The sequence below is a fragment of the Manacus vitellinus genome, unplaced genomic scaffold, assembly GCF_001715985.3.
Source record: "Manacus vitellinus isolate BGI_N305 unplaced genomic scaffold, ASM171598v3 scaffold_9_pilon, whole genome shotgun sequence".
Lineage (NCBI taxonomy): Eukaryota > Metazoa > Chordata > Aves > Passeriformes > Pipridae > Manacus > Manacus vitellinus.
The window spans coordinates 3,128,582-3,151,200 of NW_021940917.1; the positions used below are offsets into that span (position 1 = coordinate 3,128,582).

The following is a 22,619-nucleotide window of genomic DNA, read 5'->3' on the forward strand; positions in this document are numbered from 1 at the left end:
CCCAGAGCTGCCCAACTGCCCAACGGCCACTAAGCCTGGCATCCTGCACTGCCACTGCTCCTACACCACTTGGTTGGCTGGGTTTTTTTTCCCAGTTTGTTTCAGTGTTGACAAAACCCCTGTCTTCAGTTGAAAGGTCTCAGCATGGACTGTAGGAAGGTATTTTTAATCTTTTAAACAAAGATGAGAACTTTCCTTTGCAGGTTGGATGTTTACAATAACTGTAAGAGGTGATTAATTGTAGGATTACAATTTTACAATTGCTCGAATGAGAAGAGTTCTTAATCTGTTCTTTCACCCAGAATAAAACTGACAGAGAGAAGGAGGAGGAGTATTCAGTGCTAAATACTCCTTTGTCTGTAACTGTAGTGGAGTCCAGTAGCCAGTCCAGTGTCACCGTCTCTGGGAGTCTTCCACCAAATCAAGAAGAGATACAAAGCATCAGAAGTGAAATGGATGGGACAGTAAAGGCACACAGTGTTGTAGCAGGGCTGCAAGATCTCCAGTGTAAGGGAAATAGCTGTACAACAGATTTCAATGTCAGTGTCAGCTCCAGTAGTAGTAAGCAACCAGAGCCAGAGCACGCTGAAAACGGTAAATTAAAGGGCAAACAGAGCTGTCTTCAAACTAACCAACTCTCATTTTAGCACTGCTGATGTGTCTTCCTTCTGTTATGGTCACACTGCTGGGAAGTGAATTTTTGGAGGAAGTAGTAGCCTGTTGTTTACTTCAATTGTGTGGAAATGGCATAGTCATCTAGAAAATAAAATACTGCCAGGAAGTTTCTTGGCCTTTCATTAGGAACTGGGATGGTTTCAATGAGGAAAAGAACTGTGTAAGAACGACACTTATACCGGACCTGACGCGAATAGCCCAGAGCAGGCTGTAATACATTGTAGCAAGACAGAAACATTTTGAGTACCCTGCTTACAAGTAAAAATGCTGTTTCTTGATTCTCTGTAAGCTGTTTATTTGGAAGAGAGAACGTGCCAGTTATTGCATGCTTGGGCAATCATTTCAAACTTGCACCTTCTGAAGTTAATGTTCAAAAAAAATACATAAATACATATAAAAATCCATAGAAGAAAAAAACCAACCTGACATCAAGCCTTGACCCTAGCTGGGTTTCACATTCAGATGTGATTTTTCAGATCGATCCTGAGACAACTAGAGAACAGGGGATAATAAATACAGCCAACAGTTGTGCACATGATGTCAGTATACTGTTGCCTGCTTTTTAACTGTTGGCAAGGTTGGATACAAAACTTTTCTTTGTGAAAGTGACTGGCTCTTTTGCAGTACCATCAAAAGTACAGCTACTTTCACTGCGTTGTAGTGCCTAAAAAATTATTAATACTAAGGAAATAAGTACATGTCTGACTATAATCCTGAGATGACAGAAGTGGTTTCTTTCAGTTAACAATTAACTGAATTTTCTCAAAATGCTCTTAAGGTGTGTTATCTTCGTCATTCTGTTGGAACCGTTCTTTTGAAAGAATGCAACAAAATGCATTTCCTTAAACAAAGGCAAGAGTTTAAAAGAGGTCAATAGGTAGCCCTCAATAAATATATCTCTATTGCTTTGTTAATTATAGATGTATAGACTTGGAGAAAAACACACAGAACTGCAAGCATTTTTTTTATTATTATTTCTGTTTCTTTCTACTTTTTGTGGGGTTTTTGTGGGGCTTTTTTGCCCATCATTATAGTGTTTAGAGACCAAAAAATCCTTCAAGATGCTCAGGAAAGAGACAGCTCCTCAAAAAAGCAGAAAACAAGCCTCAAAACATCTGTGAACAACCAAAAGAAGAGTAAAAGTAGTAAGTACAGCAGCTCAGTGTGAAATGAAGTGTGTGAAAGTACTGTGCCATTTGTTTGAAATGAATAGTAAAAAAAGTGAATCAGAGGATGTAGTAATCAGTTGTTCAAAGCCTTTTTTAAAAAGTATAGCATAAATAAGAAGATGTGTATAAATTTGGCACCCACATGGAACACATTGCACTGTGTCTTTGCTTTTTCTGATGCAGGCAATTTGTTTATAGCAGTGGTTCTAAGGCAGAAAGTGTGCTGCTGCCATGATACATTTGGAGAGTAGAGTGCACTCTGTCCATATGAACCTTGAGCAGCTGGATTGTATTCAAGAGTCTCCTTCCAAGAAGTGTGTCCTTATCCCATGTCCTTATGTTCTTGCACACATGCTTTCAGCAATATACAGTTTTCAGGATGGATTGTGGAGACACAGTCAGGTACTTTCATCCACCCTCTAGCTCTGTAGGATTTTGGTTCCCATTGATCCACAGAACAGCTCTGAGTCTACCTCCACAGCAACTAACTGGGCAGTACTTCCAGTGAAAGGTTTCCCTTTCCCAGCATTCCAGAATTAGAGGGGCCCCATCACAGACCTGGTCTGTGGTGCTGTACTTGGGCACCAGTGGTGCAGAGAGCTGTGTGCCAAGCTGCCAGACCAGGATGGATTCTGTCATTTTAGAGTGAAACAGCTCCTGGTAAGCTTTGGGTTGGGTGGGAAAGTTGCTTTGTTTTTGAAATGATCTATCTTCCCACAGGCAAATGTGGACAAAATAGAGAGAGGGAGTCTGATCTTAAAGAACAGGATAATTGTTTGCCCAAAGTTTGCAAATGGAGTTTTCAAGTGTGTAAGTATCATTTTCAAAACATGGCTAGTGTGGCCTTGTGACATAACATAACAAGGCTTTTTGAATTTTCTTGTTTGGGTTTTTTTTTCCCACTAAAATTATTCCATCCTCAGTTTGCTTAGTTCTGTGATAAGTCCTGGGTGTTTTTCTTGCTGCTTTACTCCTCACTCTCTAGTTCTTGTTCAGACTCTTAGCTGACTGATTTGTAACTTTTTCCCTTTCCATTTTACCTTAGTGAACTTGGACATGTTTCCTCCTTCTCGTAAGAAGAACTTTCAGTGTGTTTGTGTCAGTCAGCTACGGGTACACAAGATTGTGATAAAAAACAGCAGCTGTAGCTGTGTTTCTCAGCTTTGCTGCCTGCTACCTGAAAGCAGATCACTAGGATTTGAGTACTTCCCATTTCACCAAAATTCAGAAGGTTTGAGAAATGCTGCAACGTAATAATTAACAGAGATTGTTTAACTTTCAGATGACTTGGAAAATTTGACCAGTGATGAACGTATAGCACTTCTCCAAGCAAAAATGCAGGAAATTCGGAAACGCTACCTGTTGTTGAAAGCTGAGGTGGCTGCCATCGATCGGAGAAAGCGCCTGAAGAAACAGCAGGAAAGTAAGTACTGGGAACTAAAATCTACTTTTAGAGGGCTAAATTGCATGTCATGTTATTAAGGTGTTAACAAGGGTTGTATAATCTTTTGGGAGATGAGTGTATTTATGGGTGTTTTTTTTCTGAAAACACTGTATACAGTCATTTTATGACCTTTAGAAGGTCTGGGTCAGACACTTAGGGATAATGTAAGGAGAAAAACATTTACGAGCAGTCAATCTAGTTAGTTCTGTTAAGGTAGAGCTACTTTATATAGGAAACAATATACAGGAAATAAACTTTTCTAAGCAGTGAACAAAGTAACTAACATTATTAATAACTTCTAAATTTTCTTCAAGTTACAGATAAGTTTACTGTAGTATTGCCTGTGTGCTTAGTTAGTGCTTTCCCCCTAGGATAAGGGATTTATTTCATGAGTTTAAGGGAGACAATAAATTAAATGTCTCATTTCTCTGAAGCTGCCACACCTACTGCTGTAGGGAATGTTCTAGTGTGCCTACTTCTAGGAGTGTTAAAAGGATAATTTTCTCCATGTCTTGTTCGTGTGTGTGTTTTAAGAGTTCACTGAGAATAGGAAGAAAGACTGAAATGCCATGTGTAGTAAGATTTTATGGCTGCAACCATCACACAGGAACCGCAGTTGCTGCTTGCTTGCCAGAGCACTGTGTATGTGCAGACTCAATGCTGAGACAAGGCCCCACCTATGCCGACTCCCTGAGGAAAGAAAAAGAACAGCTGACATGCTGGTGGGCCAGGAATAAACTCTGTTGTCATCTGGCTGGGCCCTTGATCTGCATGGCTGATGAACCAGGGCTGCAAGGGCAATCAACACCAAAATTAGGGAAAAAAGACTTTTTGCTTTTCCATCGCTAGGCATTAGATGCTGGAGTCAGTATATATGTCCTGGTTCTAGCCAGGACAGCGTTAATTTTTGCAGTAGCCAGGAGGGGGCATGGCCGGGTTATGCTATACCACCTCATGTCATTGCTGGGGGAGGGAAAGGGATTCTCTTCCAGGGAGAAGGGGTTCAGTCCACTTGAGAAAATGCAGCAAAGGGAGCTGTCTAGTTAGTATTACATATTATTGATTTTTTTCCCCATGTGAGTCGTTTATTTTCTTATACCCTCTGTCACTAGTATTGTTGCTATTACCATTAGTTTTCTTATCTTATTGCTGTTTCCAGTAAATTTTTCTTATCTCAACCCGTGATCCTTGATTTTTTTTGTCTCCAATTCTCCTCTCCAATCTGCTGCAGCAGGGAGAAGGAGGGGGAGCGTGAGAGAGTGTTCCATGGTTTGGGAGAATCTTAGTAGGGGCACTGAAATGGGAAGTACCTTTCCTACACCACAAAAATATACCAATGCTTGTTGAATAGGAAAAGATTCTAATTGCTTATTTATAAATGCTTATAACCTGTGTTTTCTTCTTTGTCTGCAGGGGCTGCTGCCATGTCAAGTTCCTCACCAGATGGAATGTCAGGGGAATGCAGGTGACAGCAGGACTTAACAAAGCACTTCACACTCAATGGCTGCTGAGGGACACTCTTTTTAATCAGTCCTGAAAACCAAATATTCATTAAAAAAAATCAAGCAAACAAACAAACAAATACTAATGTTTACGAGTTTGAATTAGATTTAAAAAGAATACTCTGGGTTTTAAGAATCCATTAATTGGAATGCATCTACAATACTTTGCCATTTTTCAATAAAACAGGGGTCTTTCTAATTTTTATAAATTACATGATTAAAAAAAGAAAGAAAATGGCTAACAAACTATTAAGTTTTAACGTAAGAGGATTGCGTTCAGCCTGTTTAAAATGTGTATTTCCTCATAATGGATTAAACAGGTATATTTTTGTGTTTTCTTGTAACTGTTTCTCTTCCTGTTAAAGCAACAAATACTTCATTTGTAATGCTTATTTTATGGAGTTTCAAGGAGAAGGCTTGAAGAGAGAGGTGTGAGCTCATAAAAGCTTATAGAAAAAAGCTCTAAAATATATACTAGGTTCTGCAGAAAATGGAGTTATGCAACATATTGTACAAATGTAAGCCAAGGCCTCTAAACCAAAATGTCATAATTTGTGAATTCCTGATTTTAGCAGTTTGATTAAGCAACAGTAGTATCCTCATGAAAATGACATTAAGCTGCAGAATCAGTTGGTAATTGATTAATTCAAACCCATTCTCTTTTTCAGCAAGAAGTAAAAATGTAGACCATCGTTAATGTAGCACCAGTCAAAACAAAGCTGAATTTTGATTCTTTTTCATTATGGTAGTTTGAAAATTTCAAAGCAAGCTCCTGAAGATATTCTCTGACTCCTTACATCAACTGCCTCAAGTTCAGATTCACTGCAACTGAAACTGAAATAAAATTTGTGTTCTCTGCCTACATCGTGTCTGACTGTAGTTGTTAACCAAAATACTGTTATACCTGAAAAATGACACATTACTGATGAGACTGGTAAATCACAAATGATGATAAGCTTTGGAAGTGCTGACTGTGTTAAGAATTACTAGTGATCCAGGGCTGGTGGGAGCCATTTTAATAATTTCAGTGAGGTTACAGGAAAAAGAGAGGATATTTACACCCAGACTGAACAGCAAGTAAACTGAAATAGTAGGAACCTTCTGCCTACTAAGACAGATAGCCAGGTAGTAGAACTAAAGACCACTGCAGCCAGTGCCATCCTAAAGAAAAACAGAAAACAAAACTAACAAAAACCAGAAAGAAAACAGCACCATGTGTGTGACAACCATTAAGTTATTTTAACTTGATGACTACCCTGCTCTAAACTTTAAGCATCATTAACTTTTCTATCTTTTTAAAGCCTAAGGTTCTTCTTTCAAGTTACCTACTTGTAGTTGCACCCTCAATAGCATTCTGGAGAACACCAGTGTCACAACTTCTACAGGACAGTGCAGTTTGAATAAGCACTTGATTTCTAACAGAGGAAGAAAAAAAAGCACCAGCACTCACTTATTGAATTGACAAGCTCACTACCACACTTCCAAAGCAAAAGGCTACAGGAATAATGAATGCCAAGCAAACAGTTGAGATCTGCACACACACTGGAACATACACAGAATCTTATTCAACAAAATCCCAACACCGTAGTGCTGCACTGGCTAGAAATCTTTCCAGTGTTCTAATGAGAAGACTCAACTTGTTTCTAGGAAAGAAAGTGTTTGAGGCAAACACTAGCAGATGATGTTTCAACCAAATGTAAGTTTAAAAAAAATACATTTTTTTTAATATATGTATTTAGAAAAGGCTGGAGAATGAAATGGCAATAGAAAAGAAAAAACTGTTCAAGGAGTAAATGGTAGAGATTGTCACCACACAATCTAAACATTGCAATTGCAGATCATTTATTCAGAACACATGAGCCAGAAGTCGCACACTCCCTGGGATAGGAGAGGGACTCTCTCCCCTTTAACAGGCTACAGCGAGAAGTTCTCACTGCTTTGTGAGCTCAGGCCCAGATAGCAGAAAGCAGTGTTTCTGTCAGCTGAAGCAAGGCAGAAAGATCTCCAGCAGCTTCCTTGCTGTCTCTTGCTCATGAGCCCCCTTCTTCAACTCTTCTTCCTTCTGCTGATGGGAAGGTAAAGTACATCCTGTCTGTGTGAGCCCACGCTGTGCCCCTCCTTGTCTACAGTAAGACCTGTGACTACTCTCCAAAGACATTTACAAATGGAAGCCAGTTGAGAGCTGTACTATGGAAGCATAAGCTGCAGTGGCAGCATGGCATTGTGACAAAACAGCAGTTCCTCACTTTACAGAAATTGTCCTAAAACAGTAGCTTGCAATATCTGTCAAGTTTTTACCTCACAGGAGAACAGATGCAGCCAAAAAAACCCATTTATTTTAAACCGAGTGCTCTGAACAATGCAAGCAGGCACAGGCAGCTCCCAATTTGAGTATACAGAGCATCAGTGAGTGGTGAAAGCAGAGTCACCACTGACATCAATGCGAAGTTTTAGCACCAGCCTTTGGGTTTTTTACCCCCTGAACATGAATTAGGTCTGGTCTGTCTGTTCTCACTTGCCAACTGCCATAGGGAAGTGCATCCACCAAGTAAAAGAAGTCCAAGAGAGCTGAACCCCAAGGCAGCTGGTGAGCATCAAATGGATGCACTGTTTGAAGGGCTTTCAGAATTCTACAGCAGCTGCCACATAGTTTCCAGTGACATAGCCCAAAGCAGCCTTTAAACAAAATATCTCAGTGTCTGCCTGTGTGCCAAAGAACAGCTACTTCTGGCTGATGACTTGTGTATTATATAGACTTGGTCCAAAAACAAATGCGACAGATGTAAAAAAACTGAAGACTGATGGCAACTGAAATCTAACAGTAATTTTTCTATTCCATCAACTAGTTATAAAATTATCCAACTTGTGCACTTACATAAGAGAACGCAGTAACTAACAAAAAGAAAGCCTTTTATTCAAAAGACGTTCATGTATCTTTACAAGAAAGTCATGATTTCAACTTACAAAGTCAACATTGCCATCAGCACCTTTCCTGAAGAGAAAATCCTTGTCTATTGTAAAATGTTAAGTGTATAAACACAGCAAACAGACAATCCACACCAAAACACACCTCTATCCCAAAATCTCTATTTAGATTTTACACATACACATATAAAATATATATGAATAACATGTCTTCACAGATGACAACTGCATCACTTTATACTTCAGGTCCTTCTCCTCCAGGAACCAGCTATAAAAGAAAAGGACATTTTTGTATTAGTGCCATAAAGTTGAGCTTTACAAACCCATACATGACAGCTCTTGCTTTACAACAAGCATTTTAGTAGATGGAGACTTCATGGCAGACCACAAAAGTGTTTTTTAGACTCAGTATTACCTTCCTCTCACAAAAAAGGAAGTCAGTTATGGCAAGAGACATACATACCAAAAAGGCAGCAGGGAGTAAGTCAGCAGAGCATTTTCTTGTGAAAGAAGCAAAGAACTGAGCAGCAGAAGAAATATAAAAGCAAAAACATGGGGGAAAAAAAATAACCATTCCTTATCTTCGTCATAATCAGCTGAGCATTTCTAAAGAGAAAGAGCTTCACTGTTTTGGGGACCAAAATAAGAAAGATTCCAAAGCACAGACTTTCTGATATGGGAAGATGTGTCCCCAAAAGAGACCCAAGATCTAATGCAGAAATGTATCTATGTCTTGCTGAAAATTTGCGCTCTAAGAATCACCAGCTTCTGCTTCATAGGCAGTACACCACCTTAAATGGATGGTAGGAATTTCACCCCATATGAGGAGTCAGAACATGTGCTGTCCTGTAAGGATGCAGAACAAAAACCAAAGCGGAAAAAGGCTTTGAAATTAAGTCAAGAATGGCATTTGCTCAGACACAAAGTGCAGAGGTGCAAGACAGGTAAAACAATAAAAATGGAGATAATTTCTCACTCATATAGAACCAACTTAGACTCAAGTTAGCCTTCCTCTTCCTACAAAATTAGGAATACACTCGTGTCCAAAGTCTGGGCTTTGTGGCCATCTATGCAGACAAGCAAAAGAGCTGCTCGGGTCTGCTTGTGTGCATCTAAGAAGCTGCAGAATTCAACTCAGGGATGCATAATCACAACATTTAACTGCTGTTTCAGTACTAATCTACATACATCAGCACATGACAAACTAAAAATCCTAGTGCTTTTGATTTGGTGTAATCCAACACACCTCCGGATTTTTTGGCAAAGCATATAAAGGTGTAGCTTCCAGGGCACCACATGGCATCATGATCACCAAATGACTCAATGAGCTTGTCAGCATCCAAACTGCTGCAAACACACATGTACACACATGAACGTCTGACCCATGTGCACAAGCAAACACTCCAGAGCTAAAAGGCCCTGGAAGAGCTGGCCTATAACTACTTAAAAGAAGGCTGTAGCCAGGTGGGGGTTAGCCTCTTCTCCTAGGCAACTAGTGACAGGACAAGCTGCATCAGAGGAGGCTCGGGATGGATATCAGGAAGAATTTCTTCATTGGAAAGGTTGTCAGGCATTGGAATGTACTGCCCAGGGAAGTGGTGGAGACACTATCCCTGCAAGTGTGCAAGAAACAACTGGACATGACACTTTAGTTGGCATGGTGGTGTTCGGTCAAAGGTTGGAGTCTACAGTCTTGGAGATCTTTTCCAACCTTAAGAATTCCATAGTTCTAATAAAATCAGCGACTCCTTGCGTGAAGACCAGAAAAACAATCACAAAAACAAAACTAGAGCCATGGTCTTTGCATTATTCTTTTGTAAACCACAGTATGTAACAAGTAAGGCAGTAAGGTCTGTTTTCCAACATAATTCATAAACAAAGATGACCCAGAAGGTACTTGAAAACTCCTGATGCAATGGAACTGTCTGGAAAGCTCAGTTTAGAGTAGTGAAACTCAACTGCTGATTTACAGGTAAAGAAAATCAACACATGAGCAATGATCACTTACCATTGTTATGTTATTTCCATTTAGCAGAATCTGGTCTAGCTTGGTGATTCTTCTGCCCTCAGGTGTAATCTCACTGAAGGAGGATTAGAAACAGCAAGTGAGAACACAGAACCAGGGACAACAGCTCCAGTTTAAACCACAGAACTGACAGAAATCTCTGTGTTAGTTCCTTGTTGGAACTAACAAACAAACCAGCCACACTGCAGTGTGATCTTACTAAATGGACCGCCTGGGTAAAGAAAGCTACCTGCCCTCTAAAAACGATCTCTTCTACTCAGTACATGAAGATGTGTGTTCACCCTCTAAAGCTTGGCAATTTCTTGAATACCACATATCAACATGGCATAACAAAGTAATAAACACTTATCCTTTAGTTTCCTACCTTTTTTAATCTCTGCCTAGGCCTTATGGAGACGGAAATGGAAAGTTCAACACAATTAAAATTACGATCACAAATCAGGAACCCCATTACAACTATAAATCATTCAACAGCTACTCTATGGCGTGGCTGTCCTGAACAGATCACCCTACTCTAGTTTCAGTCCAAGGAAAAACTGGTTAGCTGGCAAGTATTCCAAAAATATAACATTTTGCTTACAGATCTTATACCGTATTTTGCCTCAGCAAACCAAACATTAAATAGCAAAAAGAGGAATACTTACAACTCTGTGACATCTTCCAACACCATATCTGAAAATCCAGTTTCAAGGAAAACAAGGCCCAAAGTTTTATATCAAAAACATTTAATGCTATTTTCAGTTTATACCATGCTGTGATTTTACCTGAAAGTTGAAAATATCAGAATAATACAACTGATCCATATAAAAAGGTTCTACCCAGTGAACTCAAAATTCTCACAAGCAATAAACGAATTGAGCCAAAGGACTGAAGTGGGCAGCCTTGAACTCCCATCGAAGGATACTGACGAAGTCATCGAATCCCAGAAGTGTCCCGACAATTTCTTTGTCGCTCTTCATCACGATGTGAATGCGTGACCCTATGCACTTGTCCACAAGCTCTGTAAGCACACGGGGAAATGTATGTTGTACAAAGCACCCTCTTGCGCCTTACAACTTGTTTGTGATTATTTACAGACACACGGACACGGACACATCCCCCTACACATCAGCCCCCCCACACCCTCACACGCAAGCCCACCACACCCCCCCTCCCTCAGCCCCACACTCACAGATGCCCAACACACCCCCCAACGCCCCCACTCCCTCTCTACTCCGTCCGCCCTCCCACACCCCCAAAAATGCCGCCGGGGCGCGCGCGGGACCGCCGCCCCACGTGGGGCGCGCTCCTGCCCTCCCGCTTCCCGCCAGGCGGGCAGCGCCGCTCAGGACACGCAGAGGGCCCGCAGGCCTCCCGTCCCCGCCCGCAGAGGAACCCCAGCCCGGGCGGAAACCCCGCCGGGCCCCGGTAACCGAGCGGGCAGGAGCTGGGGACGGTTGGACACCGCCGCCCGCCGCCATGTCGGAGCCAGGCCTGACCAATCGCTGCCACCCCGCCCGCACACGTGACGGCTGCCCGCCAGCTCGGCAGGCCCGGCGAGCGGATGGGCAGAGAGGTCGCTCCGCACCCGCCTCGTCCCCGCCCGCCGCTGGCCAGTCGCGACACTCGCGTGTCCCGACACATGCGTGTCCCGACAGTCACTCTTGCTGTTCCTCTGTGTAGAGACTTGGAGGAAAACCGCCTTTCCCCCCGTTCTTTCTCCTCCTGCTGGCCCCGCCGGTGCCAGGGTGTCCCCAGGGAGCTATCGCGACCGCGGGCTGTGCAGAATGCGGGGAGCGTTTTGTGCGCTGTGTGTCACAGCTATTACAGAATCGCGGGATCAGTCAGGTTGGAAGAGACCTCTGGGGTTCATCGAGTCCAACCTGTGACCGAACATCGCCATGTCGACCACCAAGTGCCACATCCAGTCTTCCCTCAAACACTTCCAGGGATGGTGACTCCACCACCTCCCTGGGCAGCCCATTCCTATGTCTCGTCACCCTTTCAGTGAAGAAATTCCTACTAATGTCCCATCTAAATCTCCCCTGGTGCAGCTTGAGTCTGTCTCCTCTCAGACACAGCTGCAGAGTCATGCTGGGTTTGTAACACTGACTGGTTTTGTGGGAGGCAGAGCATTTCACAGGTTACCGCACCTCCTGCTCGTTACCTTTCTCTACTCTTCACATTCCCTTGCTGTAGCAGCCGACTGTTCTTCCAGCTTGTACCTTTGACACATGTTCCTTTGACATTTGTTCCTTCCGAGTTCCCTCGTGGAATTTTTCATTGAATTCCTAACACTGGAGTGCCAATATGCATTAGAAAGAGCTGATTCTGGTGTGAATCAACAGCTGCTCTTTGCAGATTGTGCTGTGAACCTGCGCTGGGAGTAGCAGTGAGCTAAGGCTACCGTATCGCGGGAGAGAGAGCACCTCTTGGTCACAGGGAGCAAGCTGGGCACACCTCAAGCCTCCCAAACCCAGCATATAGGCTCCTTTCTCCGCTCTGTTCTCTCCTTTCCTTCCTTCCCTTTCTTCCTCCCTCAGTCTTCCTCCTTTCCCCCTTCTCTTCTGTCTCTCTTACCACCTTTTTCTGCCCCTGTTGAGATAATTCTTTAACATCCAGTGGTATTTTGTTCTTCCAACACCAGAGCAAAAAACAGTGCTGTGTCAAAAAAGCTGGTCTTGTACCAATACGTTAACTTTCCCAAACCTTTCTTCCTCATGTTTGATTTCTTCCAGAAAGAAAATGCTGCTTCTCAATTCTTCATATTCTGCACATCAAATATATCAAAATACTTTCTTTTTGGCAATTTATAAAGAATATTCATTTACAGCAAGCAGGTCTGAACAAATCTGCTGTCCTTGGTGCCAGGAAAATCCCTGTACATAAATTTCAGAAAGAATGTCCAAGACACAGATAGGAACCAATTTTATCCCTAACAAAAAGGTTACTGCTTAAATCAGGAATACTCCCATCAAGTGGAGACCTCTCAGATATGCAGCTGATAACTAATCATGCCCGGTCTGGCAGGAGGCATCCTTCTTGTAGGAACACACCAGCAAAATAGATTCAGCTATGAAATGTGTGCCTGAACAATGCAGGGTGTTGAAGGGATGCATCCTGCTGTATTGCCTTTCGTGTGCAGCATTCCAAGCTCGACAGCATCCCACACTGAGAGATTCAGATCACAGAAGTCTTTAGGAAGTTCTGTTCAGTGGCTTCTACTGACAACCAAACACACAATTATCAGCACTGAAATTAAGGAATGTAGTGTTCCTGTCAAGATCGGTTTCTGCACTCTGGTAAAACCACAGTGCAGATGGCTCATCAGCAGAGGACTCTATCCTGAAAACAGGCTGGCAACAAAGCTGCAGCATACTCTGTATTGCTCCCTTTCCTGTTAGTTCACCAGCAAAAGAGCCTGTAGCAATGAGAAACACAAAACATTGACACAAGGCAGTTCACTTGCTTAAAATCAAGTGTTACGTATGAGTGATGCTGCCTAGACCACTTACACAGGTCCTGGTTCTTGTAAGCAAGTAGGAGAGAAGGCACGAGTCAAATTGTTCTGCTTAGGAGTGTTGCAAAGTAAAACCACTTTATGCTTCCATAAGATCTTGCCCTGTGGTGTGTAGCATGGACTTTTTAATACAAATAATGAACCTTTTATGCGCTGCTACTGTCGGGTAACCAGAGTGTTTCCTAAGCTGAGATGAGTCACCACTTCCCTTTGTCTCACAACACTTACTCAGTCAAAATCAGTAGTGCCCTAAGTATGCACACAGCATAACCTTGCTTTTCTGGAGCTTGATTCTGGAAGTCAAGGGGAGGAATGTGAAAGACTTTACAACAATCTTATTTAGGACCCATGTTAAACTCTTGGTTTCATCTCACCCCTGGAGAATGGCTCCTCCACTGAGCTATTCAGAAAAAGGACTTGGATCTTTTTTTTTTAATAGCAAGAAATCAGGTGATGTTGGAAGATTTCAATCACTTCAAAAAACATCTCCATGGTCTCACTGTCAAGCAGGATTAGCACTCATCAGCTGCAAATGCAGAGTGCCTACTTCAGTGGCTGAGGGAAATAATTCAATGAAGGTAATGAGGATTGCTAAGACTTAAGTTTAAAATAATCACTGACATTAGATGATGCTTCCCTTACTGGTGTATGGGATTTAGTATGAGCATTCCTGTGGTGAGCCCAGTTAGGCAGAAACGAAAGGGCACAAATTGTTTACACATCAAGAACAAGGATTACGAGACACACTTTGATAACACTTGACAGTCAATCCACACAAAATCCTCTGAAGTCAGTAGCAATGACTCCAGAATAGCATTAGAAGTGTAAATCTGAATTCTTGTTAATATGCAGTAAGATGGCTTTCCCTTAGAGATGCAAAGTATCAGCTGTGAAAACTTGGGAAACTGGATCCATCTCAATCATGAACATCACTCACAGATGGAGCACAGGACCTCTCCTAGAGCAAGCTGGTGCAGTATGCCAGTTCTCTACACACAGATGTGTTATAACCTGCTGAACGGCAGGGTCAGGCTTTAAAAATTGCTTTCAGTAACTGCTGCTGTTGCAGAAGTCATCCAAAACCCAGGTTGTGGTGTCCCTGCTGCAGTTGTGCCCTCGCACAGCCTGGTGGTCCAGGAAATTGTTCAGATTTGCGGCTGTCCAGAGTACATTTCTACTTCCTCCTTGATAAAAGCTTTCATCATCATCCTGTGTGTCAGCTGATCCACTGACTAATCTTTTCTCTTTGTCTACTTTTCTTTTTTGTAGGATTATTAGTTTTCAGTAGGAAAAGAACTTCAGACTACAACTTCTCTTAAGCTACTTTAAAATCCTGTGTGCTGTGCACCCAAAAAAAGCCCCAGACAACTACTTGACCATAATAACACATCACTGAAAGAGAACTTACCCATATTTCTAGACAAAAGCTTTTTTTAATCAAAGTACTGTATAAATAGTCTTGAAATTTTTTGGTTGTACAGCAACTGACATAGGAGAAACATAAACAGCAAGAAAAGAGTCATTTTGGAAGGTGCCCACACAATGCACTGATGCCTACCGTATCTGTTTTTTAAAACTTAACTAAGCAACACAATATAAAGTACCTCCAATCACACATTTAGTTACTACATATTTGAAATTTATATCCCATCATTGGGTAACACTAATTGCATGCACCTTTCTAGCTCACCCCATAATTTTGTATCCAGAGAATTGTGAAAAGATGCAGCAGGTCCCAAATAATTCCTGGCATCTGTAGGCAAATACTGTGAATTCTACTTCAACAGGAACATATTTATGAATATTGCTGCCTGCATTACTAATGTGGTGAGCAAAGAGCCAGGAACCACACTACCTTGCTAAGCACAGCTGATTATGAACAACAGTGAACCTGTACACTTCGTGATGTTCAGCAATAGAAGTGATGATCAAGTCTCAGGTGGTAGATTAACTGTAATAGGTTAAAATACAAGTTGACTACTCAAATCATGATTCAAAGCTTTTTTGACGAATAATGTTGCCCAATCCCCTATGCAAACAAAACAATCAGACCACATTCATATATTAATTTTTATTTCCCCATACAACATTCACAGGGTCTGCTTTTTCTCTTATTCAAACTAAACTTTTTTTCCCCACACCCAAACTAAAGAACTGACATTTCAGGACATGAAAAAAAGTTTTGTAAACAGAAAACATCCAACGCATAGCCGAAACCCAGAGGCTTTAGCAATTAAAAACACAGTTATATCCCCTTTAATGCAAGGTGTTTACTTGAGTATCACACCATTAACCAAAGTGTTCATATTTTAAAAAGGTGCAGCTTTAACCAAAAGTCACAATGCACTTCCTCGCCCACTGCGTGTTAGCATGTGTTTTATTATATCCTATTCAGTCAGTTATTTTAAAAACTATATACAGCTATGTTTAAATGTGTATTTGTGCCATGTTTTTAACAACACAAAAATAAAGGCATTTTTAAGCTATTGCTGCATATCATGCAGCAGGATACCAGAGCATTGGTTCACACACCTAACTTCAATGCAAAAGTCAAGTCCACTAAACCTCTGCAGTGGGAGTAATATTGAGCTGAACAGTCCCACTTCACACATTCAAACATTGTGAAAGAATAAAAAGACATGTATGCGATGGTTGACCATCACCAGTTCTATACCATTGTTTACCAATTTTGCCAGCACACAGAACAACTCAGTGGAAAAAAAAAACCCAACACGTTTCAAGCTTTAATACAAATGCTTTTGTTGTGGTTAAAGCTACATAACTAATATTCAAACTCCAGAAGATAACAGTGAACACCATTGAAACTAAATCACGTTTTCATTTGACACTTGCACCCAGAGTGTACCACTTGCTTCATTACTGTGTGCAATGCAGAACAAGAAGAACTGAACATCAGCTGCTGAAACACAAGAATAAAGCATATAGGTACAACCAAGAATGTTGTGTGCAGGCACAGACTTGTATCACAAGACAAGAGCAGACTCTTGTTTTCTTGTGTTAGTGAGTCTATTTCTGGGAAACCTGAATCCCAAAATGGGACTACAGTATTTAAAATTCAGTACAGGAGAGTAAAACTTCACATGTAATCCTGAATTTTACCTACATTAACTTCTGAATACCTCTTGAGCTGTTTGAGGTTTTCCTTCTGTTTCTAAAAGAGCAGTCATTCAGTTCATAACAGAGTACGGCCACTTCTATTTTCTTCAGCCATGACAAGGTTTTAAAGTCAAGTCATCTTAGATCATTTTTTCAGACTGTTCAAGTGTCACCTGAATATGTAATTTCAAATTTCTGCTAGCAATAATACAGGCAACTAATAAGGGTTTAGCACTCTTTCTCTGCTTGCCAAGAACTTGTTCAAGAAGCATCTTTTGATTTAGCTAGTAACTCATGACAGATTTTTTACTTTAGTTTAGTTTGTGTGCATTTAAGAATTGATTGGTCTACTTATTCCTCCAGAACCATTTGAAGGAGTTTAGCCTTACTATGACCAGCTCAACTTAAACTATGGGTACAAACATACATTTACTACCTTCCACGACCAAATAAAACAGGACTTTACAGTACCTAACCTACTGAAGACATGAGCAGTGGAAACAATGTAACTCTAACTCTACAAAAAAAAAATCACCTGAAATACTTAGAATATTTCCTGACCATTAGCAAAAAGGAGTGGGAATTAGACACATGAGACCATCATGTCTCTGTACACCACACAGAGGAAAATTTACAGCACTTGCACTATGCAGAATCAATATCAAATTGCCCTCTTAACAGGAAAAAAATTTAGTAAAAAGCTTTTTATGTGCCTAACAGAATACAGCCTCGTCCAGTGCTCATGCTGTGCTGCTTAACAGACCAAACTACTTCTGGTCTTTAATCTGAAAAGCAGCAGCCATATATTTGAGTACAGAAACTGTACAGTTTCAGTGACAAAGTTAGAAGACTCCCTACTCTATTGCATGTTGTTTAAATAAACTTGGAAATTTGGATTTTTTTTGTATACAGAAGTGGATTTCCTGAGTAGTCTCAGCTTAAAATTTCTTTAGTAAAACACTGTAAAAGAGAAAATGCATTTATTTTATTACAGAAGAATGTATGTTTAAGCAATCATAATCAAGTATAAAATGGAGCAAATTCTGAAGATGGAGACTTTCCAGGCTGATGAAGAATTTGCATCACAATGCAGTGCCAATCTTTTGACAATTTTACAAAAAAGCAAGGGGTACCACTGCATTATTTTTTTAACAGCAAATCAGAACAGTGCACTACAGTTCATCATATTTTCTTCTTTAAAATCCAAGACATTCAGCCTGAAAATTAAAATCAAACCAAATTTTCACATGTATCATCTCTCAGACACTAGACTGTTGGGTTACTTATAAATGTTATACTGCTGATTGTTAATCTTACTGGTAAAAATCAAACTCTGTCTGGATTAATATCAGTAGAAATAAAGAGAAACTGAACACTGCCAGATATTTTAGTATAGGAATCAAAAAACACTGAAGTTCCAAAGTATCTTTAAAAATATTTCAAATCATGTGTCCCTTTCATAAGTTTTTGGGGCTGTTTGTGATTTTTAAGAGATGAGGGGTATACACATTTGAATGTTGCATATATTCAGATCCTTTGCACTTACAATTAATTGGAGAACCGTTAATCTTTAGAGATGAGTAACACACAATGAACCACTGCTAGTTACGATCCAACACGGGTTGTTGTGGTTCTTTTATCTGAGAAGAAGCTTTTAAGGAGAAATACCTGCCCAATACTAACAACAAGAAGAATGATTGCTTCCCCTATTGACCAGTAGGCCACCCTTGTGTTCAAATCCTCTGCTCTGCTGCGGCCCTGCGCTTCCCTCAGGCGGAAATGAGTCTGATAGTCGATGACAGACTTCAAAGCTTCATGAATTGAAACACACGCAGACTCCATCTGGAGAAACAAATACACACCATGGAATTAAGAACCCTGCAGTGGTTTTGTGCTTTGATACTTAAAATTAGGAGTCATGTAACTTTGCAAGCTAAGGATTAACTCAGTCCAATGTCAGACCAAATAGTGCAAATACAGAAAAATTTAACTTATGTTGATCAAACTTTACACACAAGAATGTGACACTGCTAAGTACAGAAGCAGGTAAAATTGCAATCTAATAAAAAGCAACAGTCTCTGAGAATGGTTAAACAAATTTTAAATTCATATGTATTTGGGTTCAAAATGAACACCAGAAACATTTCAGAAATGTCAGTGATCCCCCAGCTTTTAATTCCACAGGAAAAGAAGCAGTTGCTTGTAACATTAAATGCACACCATAAACACTGAATGATTCTGTTTCACAAGTACGACATTCTTCACCGCTTAATTCTCACTCAAGTTGTACAATGTCTGTTCTGTTGTCAAGAGACCATTCTCTTACTCATGTATACAAAAAGTGGTTAGAGAGGGACAATTGTGACCTTTAAGTGCTCCCAAATGCTCCATAACATACTCATATAAAAATACTTAGCAACTTGCCCAATTCCACTGTAATTTTTCATTAAAAAAGTATTATTACCAGTTTTCCAAGCCCTAGATAATTTTTATATAAACCTTTTCCATTTTCAGTTTTATCTTCTGTAAGTAAAAGTATTTCTCAACAAAATTCAGGAAGAGTTTTTCTAAACTAAGTTTTGCCATTGGTCTCATTGATACATTGTATAAATCTCCTAATTTGCATAAGGGATTTAAACACAAAGTCACTCTGGCTTTAGGGATTTACCTTCAACTCTCCCCATGAAAGGCTGCCCAAATTTGACCATGCTACAAGCCTGAAGAGAACTGCAAAAAGAACTTTCTCAACAAAGAAGGAAAAGAGATGGAGAGATACAGTATCAAGAATCAGAACACACAGAATGAAGCAGCGCAGAAAAGTGACAAGAAGGAAGAGGCATGAGCTGTAACTGAATTCACAGCAAGTCATTTACTCGTTACAAACCTCAGTTACTGAAGCCTTGTGTGATGTGAATTCAAATGAGGCTGGCATTTGGGAAGTGGTATTTATACTGTTTAGTTTAGACTAGCACAACAGTGACCATATCCAGCATCCTATAATTGCTGCTTAAAGTGAGGTTTGGTGATGGTTATAATGTAAGGACATGTGTAGGAATTCATTAAGTGTCCAAAGGAAGTTTTGATATATTTAGATTGTGTAGAGGTGGTACAAAACTGCCAAATTCTGAGAATATAGTAACAATGATGCTCTGACATTTTGTAGTCTTATAAAGGTCATATATCTAGAAGCCAGCTAAATACAGATGACTTCAGTAATTTGTTTATTTTGCCGGAATTTTCTTCTCCATTTTAAAAATGGTAGTTACACGAGTACTCCTCCCCAAAAAACTCTTACTATTTTAAATACAGAAACAATTCCCGGAGTTTCTCCAAAATCTTGAAATTTTGGAAACCCTATTCCACCAATATCTAGTTTGCAAAACCCACATTTCAAGAGGCACAAAACTGTGGCATTGAAAAGAAGTTCCCTTAGAAACTTAAAAAACCCCAACCAACCAACCAAAACCAACCAAAAACCCCAACCAACCAACCAAAACACCAAATAAAACCCCAAACCCCAAACAATAGTGGCCTTAAGTTTATGTTACTGTCCTAACTTCCTCTTAAGCACTTAGCAATCCCTTCTGAGCTCCATCCTGTGTTCTATAAATCTTATCTTTACAAAGAAAGCTTATTTGTAGTAATTTGGAATATTTTAAGAGCTCCAATCCATTTATTTTCAAAAGTGATGTAGGTATCCAATGCAGCTGAACTTGGAAAAAAATTGTCTCCACCTAAAAACTTCTGTCAAACACAACAGCATTTTACCTGGGTAAGTGCAGTTACTCTGTTCTCACTAGGAAACAGTGGCGGATCTTCTCCAACTTGGAAATCAAAGTACACAGTTTTGTGTGTGAAAGTAGAGAACTCATTGCTGAAGCAGAATTTGTATGTTCCGTTTCTGGATGCAGTAAATGTGAAGCTATCATATTGTTTCTTCATCTCCTTGTACAACACAACACCATCAGGATCTTCCAGCCGACAGTCAACATCGTAATGACCTCCAGTGATCACCTGAGAACACAAAGCAAGATATGGTCTCTTTAGCAAAATGGATATTTATGCATTTCTTCTAAGAAGTATCATCTGTCAAGTGGCACTGCAAAGCTTTTTGCTTTGACAAGTGCTTTACCAATATAATGCATTAATCTGAAAAACTTTCAAAGCAAGTCTGCAAAATTATTTTCCTATGGAAGACACACAGAAAATAATAAAAAATGCTTTAGGTTCACCATATGTAATGTCAACTGTATTTTCAAACCCTTTGGAAAGCAATTTTAATTACTTTGTTATAAATAACTCAACAACAGCAAAGGCTACAGTAGATGAAGCTCAATGGGACTGCAAAGACATTACTGTAACAAGTCAATCATTTGCTGTATAAACAAGTCGTCCATGGAATCAGTTCATCTGTCTGAGACTGCCAACATGCAGTAAGACATTTCCTTTCTGTGTGGCCAGAAGAGTATCTGCCCAACTGTATCAGCTGCCTTAAACTGCAGGGATGGTGTTCAACCAGTAAAACGTGAATTTCAATCTGTCCAGTCTTCCTGCCAGCTCCTCAACAGAGAGATGTTCTGGGGGTCCTGGTGCCTCCTTCCCGCACAGTTGGACACAGCAGTGCTTCCAAAAACCAGCACATCCAGATAATGCCTCCAAGTGACTCAAAACTTCACGGTCGCAAGGGTTTGTTTGAGGCTTTGATTATTGTTGGTGTACAGAGTATTGCTACCAGGATTCTACAGAAAGACTGTAGGGAGTTTAGGTATTCGCAACTTGGTGTTCTGATGACTCTTACAGTAGCAGTTTTACACTTTATCCTTACCACAAATTTTTACCTTTAAGATAAAGATACCAGCCCTCTCATTTCCTAATTTTTTAGAAAAGTAGGAATCGAACCTACGCTAAAGGAATCAAAATCCTCTATACTCCCTCTATATTATTTTCTAGTAAGGTCAGCTAATTAAGCTATCGGGCATATTCATTTTATATGTGTGCAGAAATCACTGAAATATTTTAGTATCTGTGTATATGCACTTCACTCCACTCCACTGAGCATTGTTTAAACTCTCATCAGTTTACTGAGTTACCAAGTTATTAAAATGACTTTAATGATACAATTGAAACAAACTGGAGCAGCAGCTCCTCCACAAAAATGAAGTTCTGAAAGTATCCAGTTGGCAAGCAATAACATAGCTCTTCATTTCAGAAATACAATCTCCAACTTGACCAGGGTGTGCTTTTTACCAATTACATGAAAGTCACTTGCATTCAGCGAGATCACCCTGAAGGTGTCAGTTTACATCGAGGTGGTAAAGACTGGCCAGAGCTTTGAAGTTGCCCTAGGAATCCTTCCTACAGAGCTTGCCTGTGCCTCCTGTCGGCCCTTAAGACACACTGTTAAAGGACATTCACACAGCACTTTAGTCTACCAGTGGCTGGTCAAATCCAGACTTTTCTTTTATCAATGCTACTCCCGTTCTGGGCACCAAAAAAAATGGCAAGAGCAGGCTGATCTGCACAGTGATATCCAATTCAAAACTGCAGGGAAAGTACTGCACATAAAAGACTTCATGGAAGAAACAAGCAGGGACAAGAAGCACTTGGGCAGGGAAAAAGATACCCAGGAGCTAGAACACATAAGACAGAGTAACAAGAACCAATATATGGCAGCAACTGAGAAAGAAAAAAACCGCAGAACTTCAACAGGAATAGTCAGCCTATAGAATCACACAGCCCCTTCAAAACCCCTCAAAGGTAACTGTGATTTCTGTCATCAAGGACTATTTTTCTCTCATGCTGCTGCTTTACTGTTAGTGACTTCATCAGCTAAAGTGCCAGACTGAAAGGCTCCAACCCCGCAGATACACTCATAGGCATCAAAACAGTGATGCTGTACCGCATCCTTGTCCCATCACCCTTTTACTGTTTACTACGTAACCCCAATCTGAACTGTGCTCTGAAATACGAAGCATCAGCTCTTAGGATGTACTGTGCTGATCCCGTCGGTGCTTCGTAAACCACAAGGGAATTACTTTCGCAGCACCTTGTGGGTCAGGTGTGCTCTAGGTATTCTCCGCGCTGTTGGGGCGGGACACGACACGGCAGCGACCAGGGCAAAGACACCGCCAGTTTTCAGAGCCAGCTCTGCGTGTCCCCCTCAGCCCTGCACTACACTGAAGCCTCCTCGCCGCAGCTGAGCTGGAAACTCCTCACTGGATCCAAATAATCCCTAAATGCCGGAGCCGAGCGGGAGCTCCCG

At 40.6% G+C, this 22,619-nt stretch overlaps 3 protein-coding genes across 3 annotated transcripts; 1 reads left to right on the forward strand and 2 right to left on the reverse strand.

Moving 5' to 3' along the window:
- On the forward strand, nt 1-5,571 carry LOC108641970 (AT-rich interactive domain-containing protein 4B-like). The gene is made up of 7 exons (XM_018086011.2): nt 1-159; nt 303-594; nt 1,710-1,820; nt 2,565-2,654; nt 3,127-3,267; nt 4,702-4,753; nt 5,459-5,571. The coding sequence occupies exons 1-7, from the start codon at nt 145-147 to the stop codon at nt 5,466-5,468; spliced, it is 711 nt and encodes a 236-aa protein (XP_017941500.1). The 5' UTR covers nt 1-144; the 3' UTR covers nt 5,469-5,571.
- A 1,044-nt stretch (nt 5,572-6,615) lies between these two features.
- Nucleotides 6,616-10,811, reverse strand: LSM5 (LSM5 homolog, U6 small nuclear RNA and mRNA degradation associated). The gene is made up of 4 exons (XM_018086012.2): nt 10,646-10,811; nt 10,386-10,413; nt 9,724-9,796; nt 6,616-7,983 (listed from the first exon to the last, which is right to left on the reverse strand). The coding sequence occupies exons 1-4, from the start codon at nt 10,698-10,700 to the stop codon at nt 7,951-7,953; spliced, it is 189 nt and encodes a 62-aa protein (XP_017941501.1). The 5' UTR covers nt 10,701-10,811; the 3' UTR covers nt 6,616-7,950.
- Nucleotides 10,812-15,292: 4,481 nt separating this feature from the next.
- Nucleotides 15,293-20,413, reverse strand: TMED7 (transmembrane p24 trafficking protein 7; the record flags this gene model as incomplete). Its single annotated transcript, XM_018086013.1, has 2 exons — nt 15,293-18,199; nt 20,126-20,413. Coding segments are annotated over 2 exons (525 nt in total), but the record flags the coding sequence as incomplete, so codon positions are not given.
- Nucleotides 20,414-22,619: the final 2,206 nt, after the last annotated feature.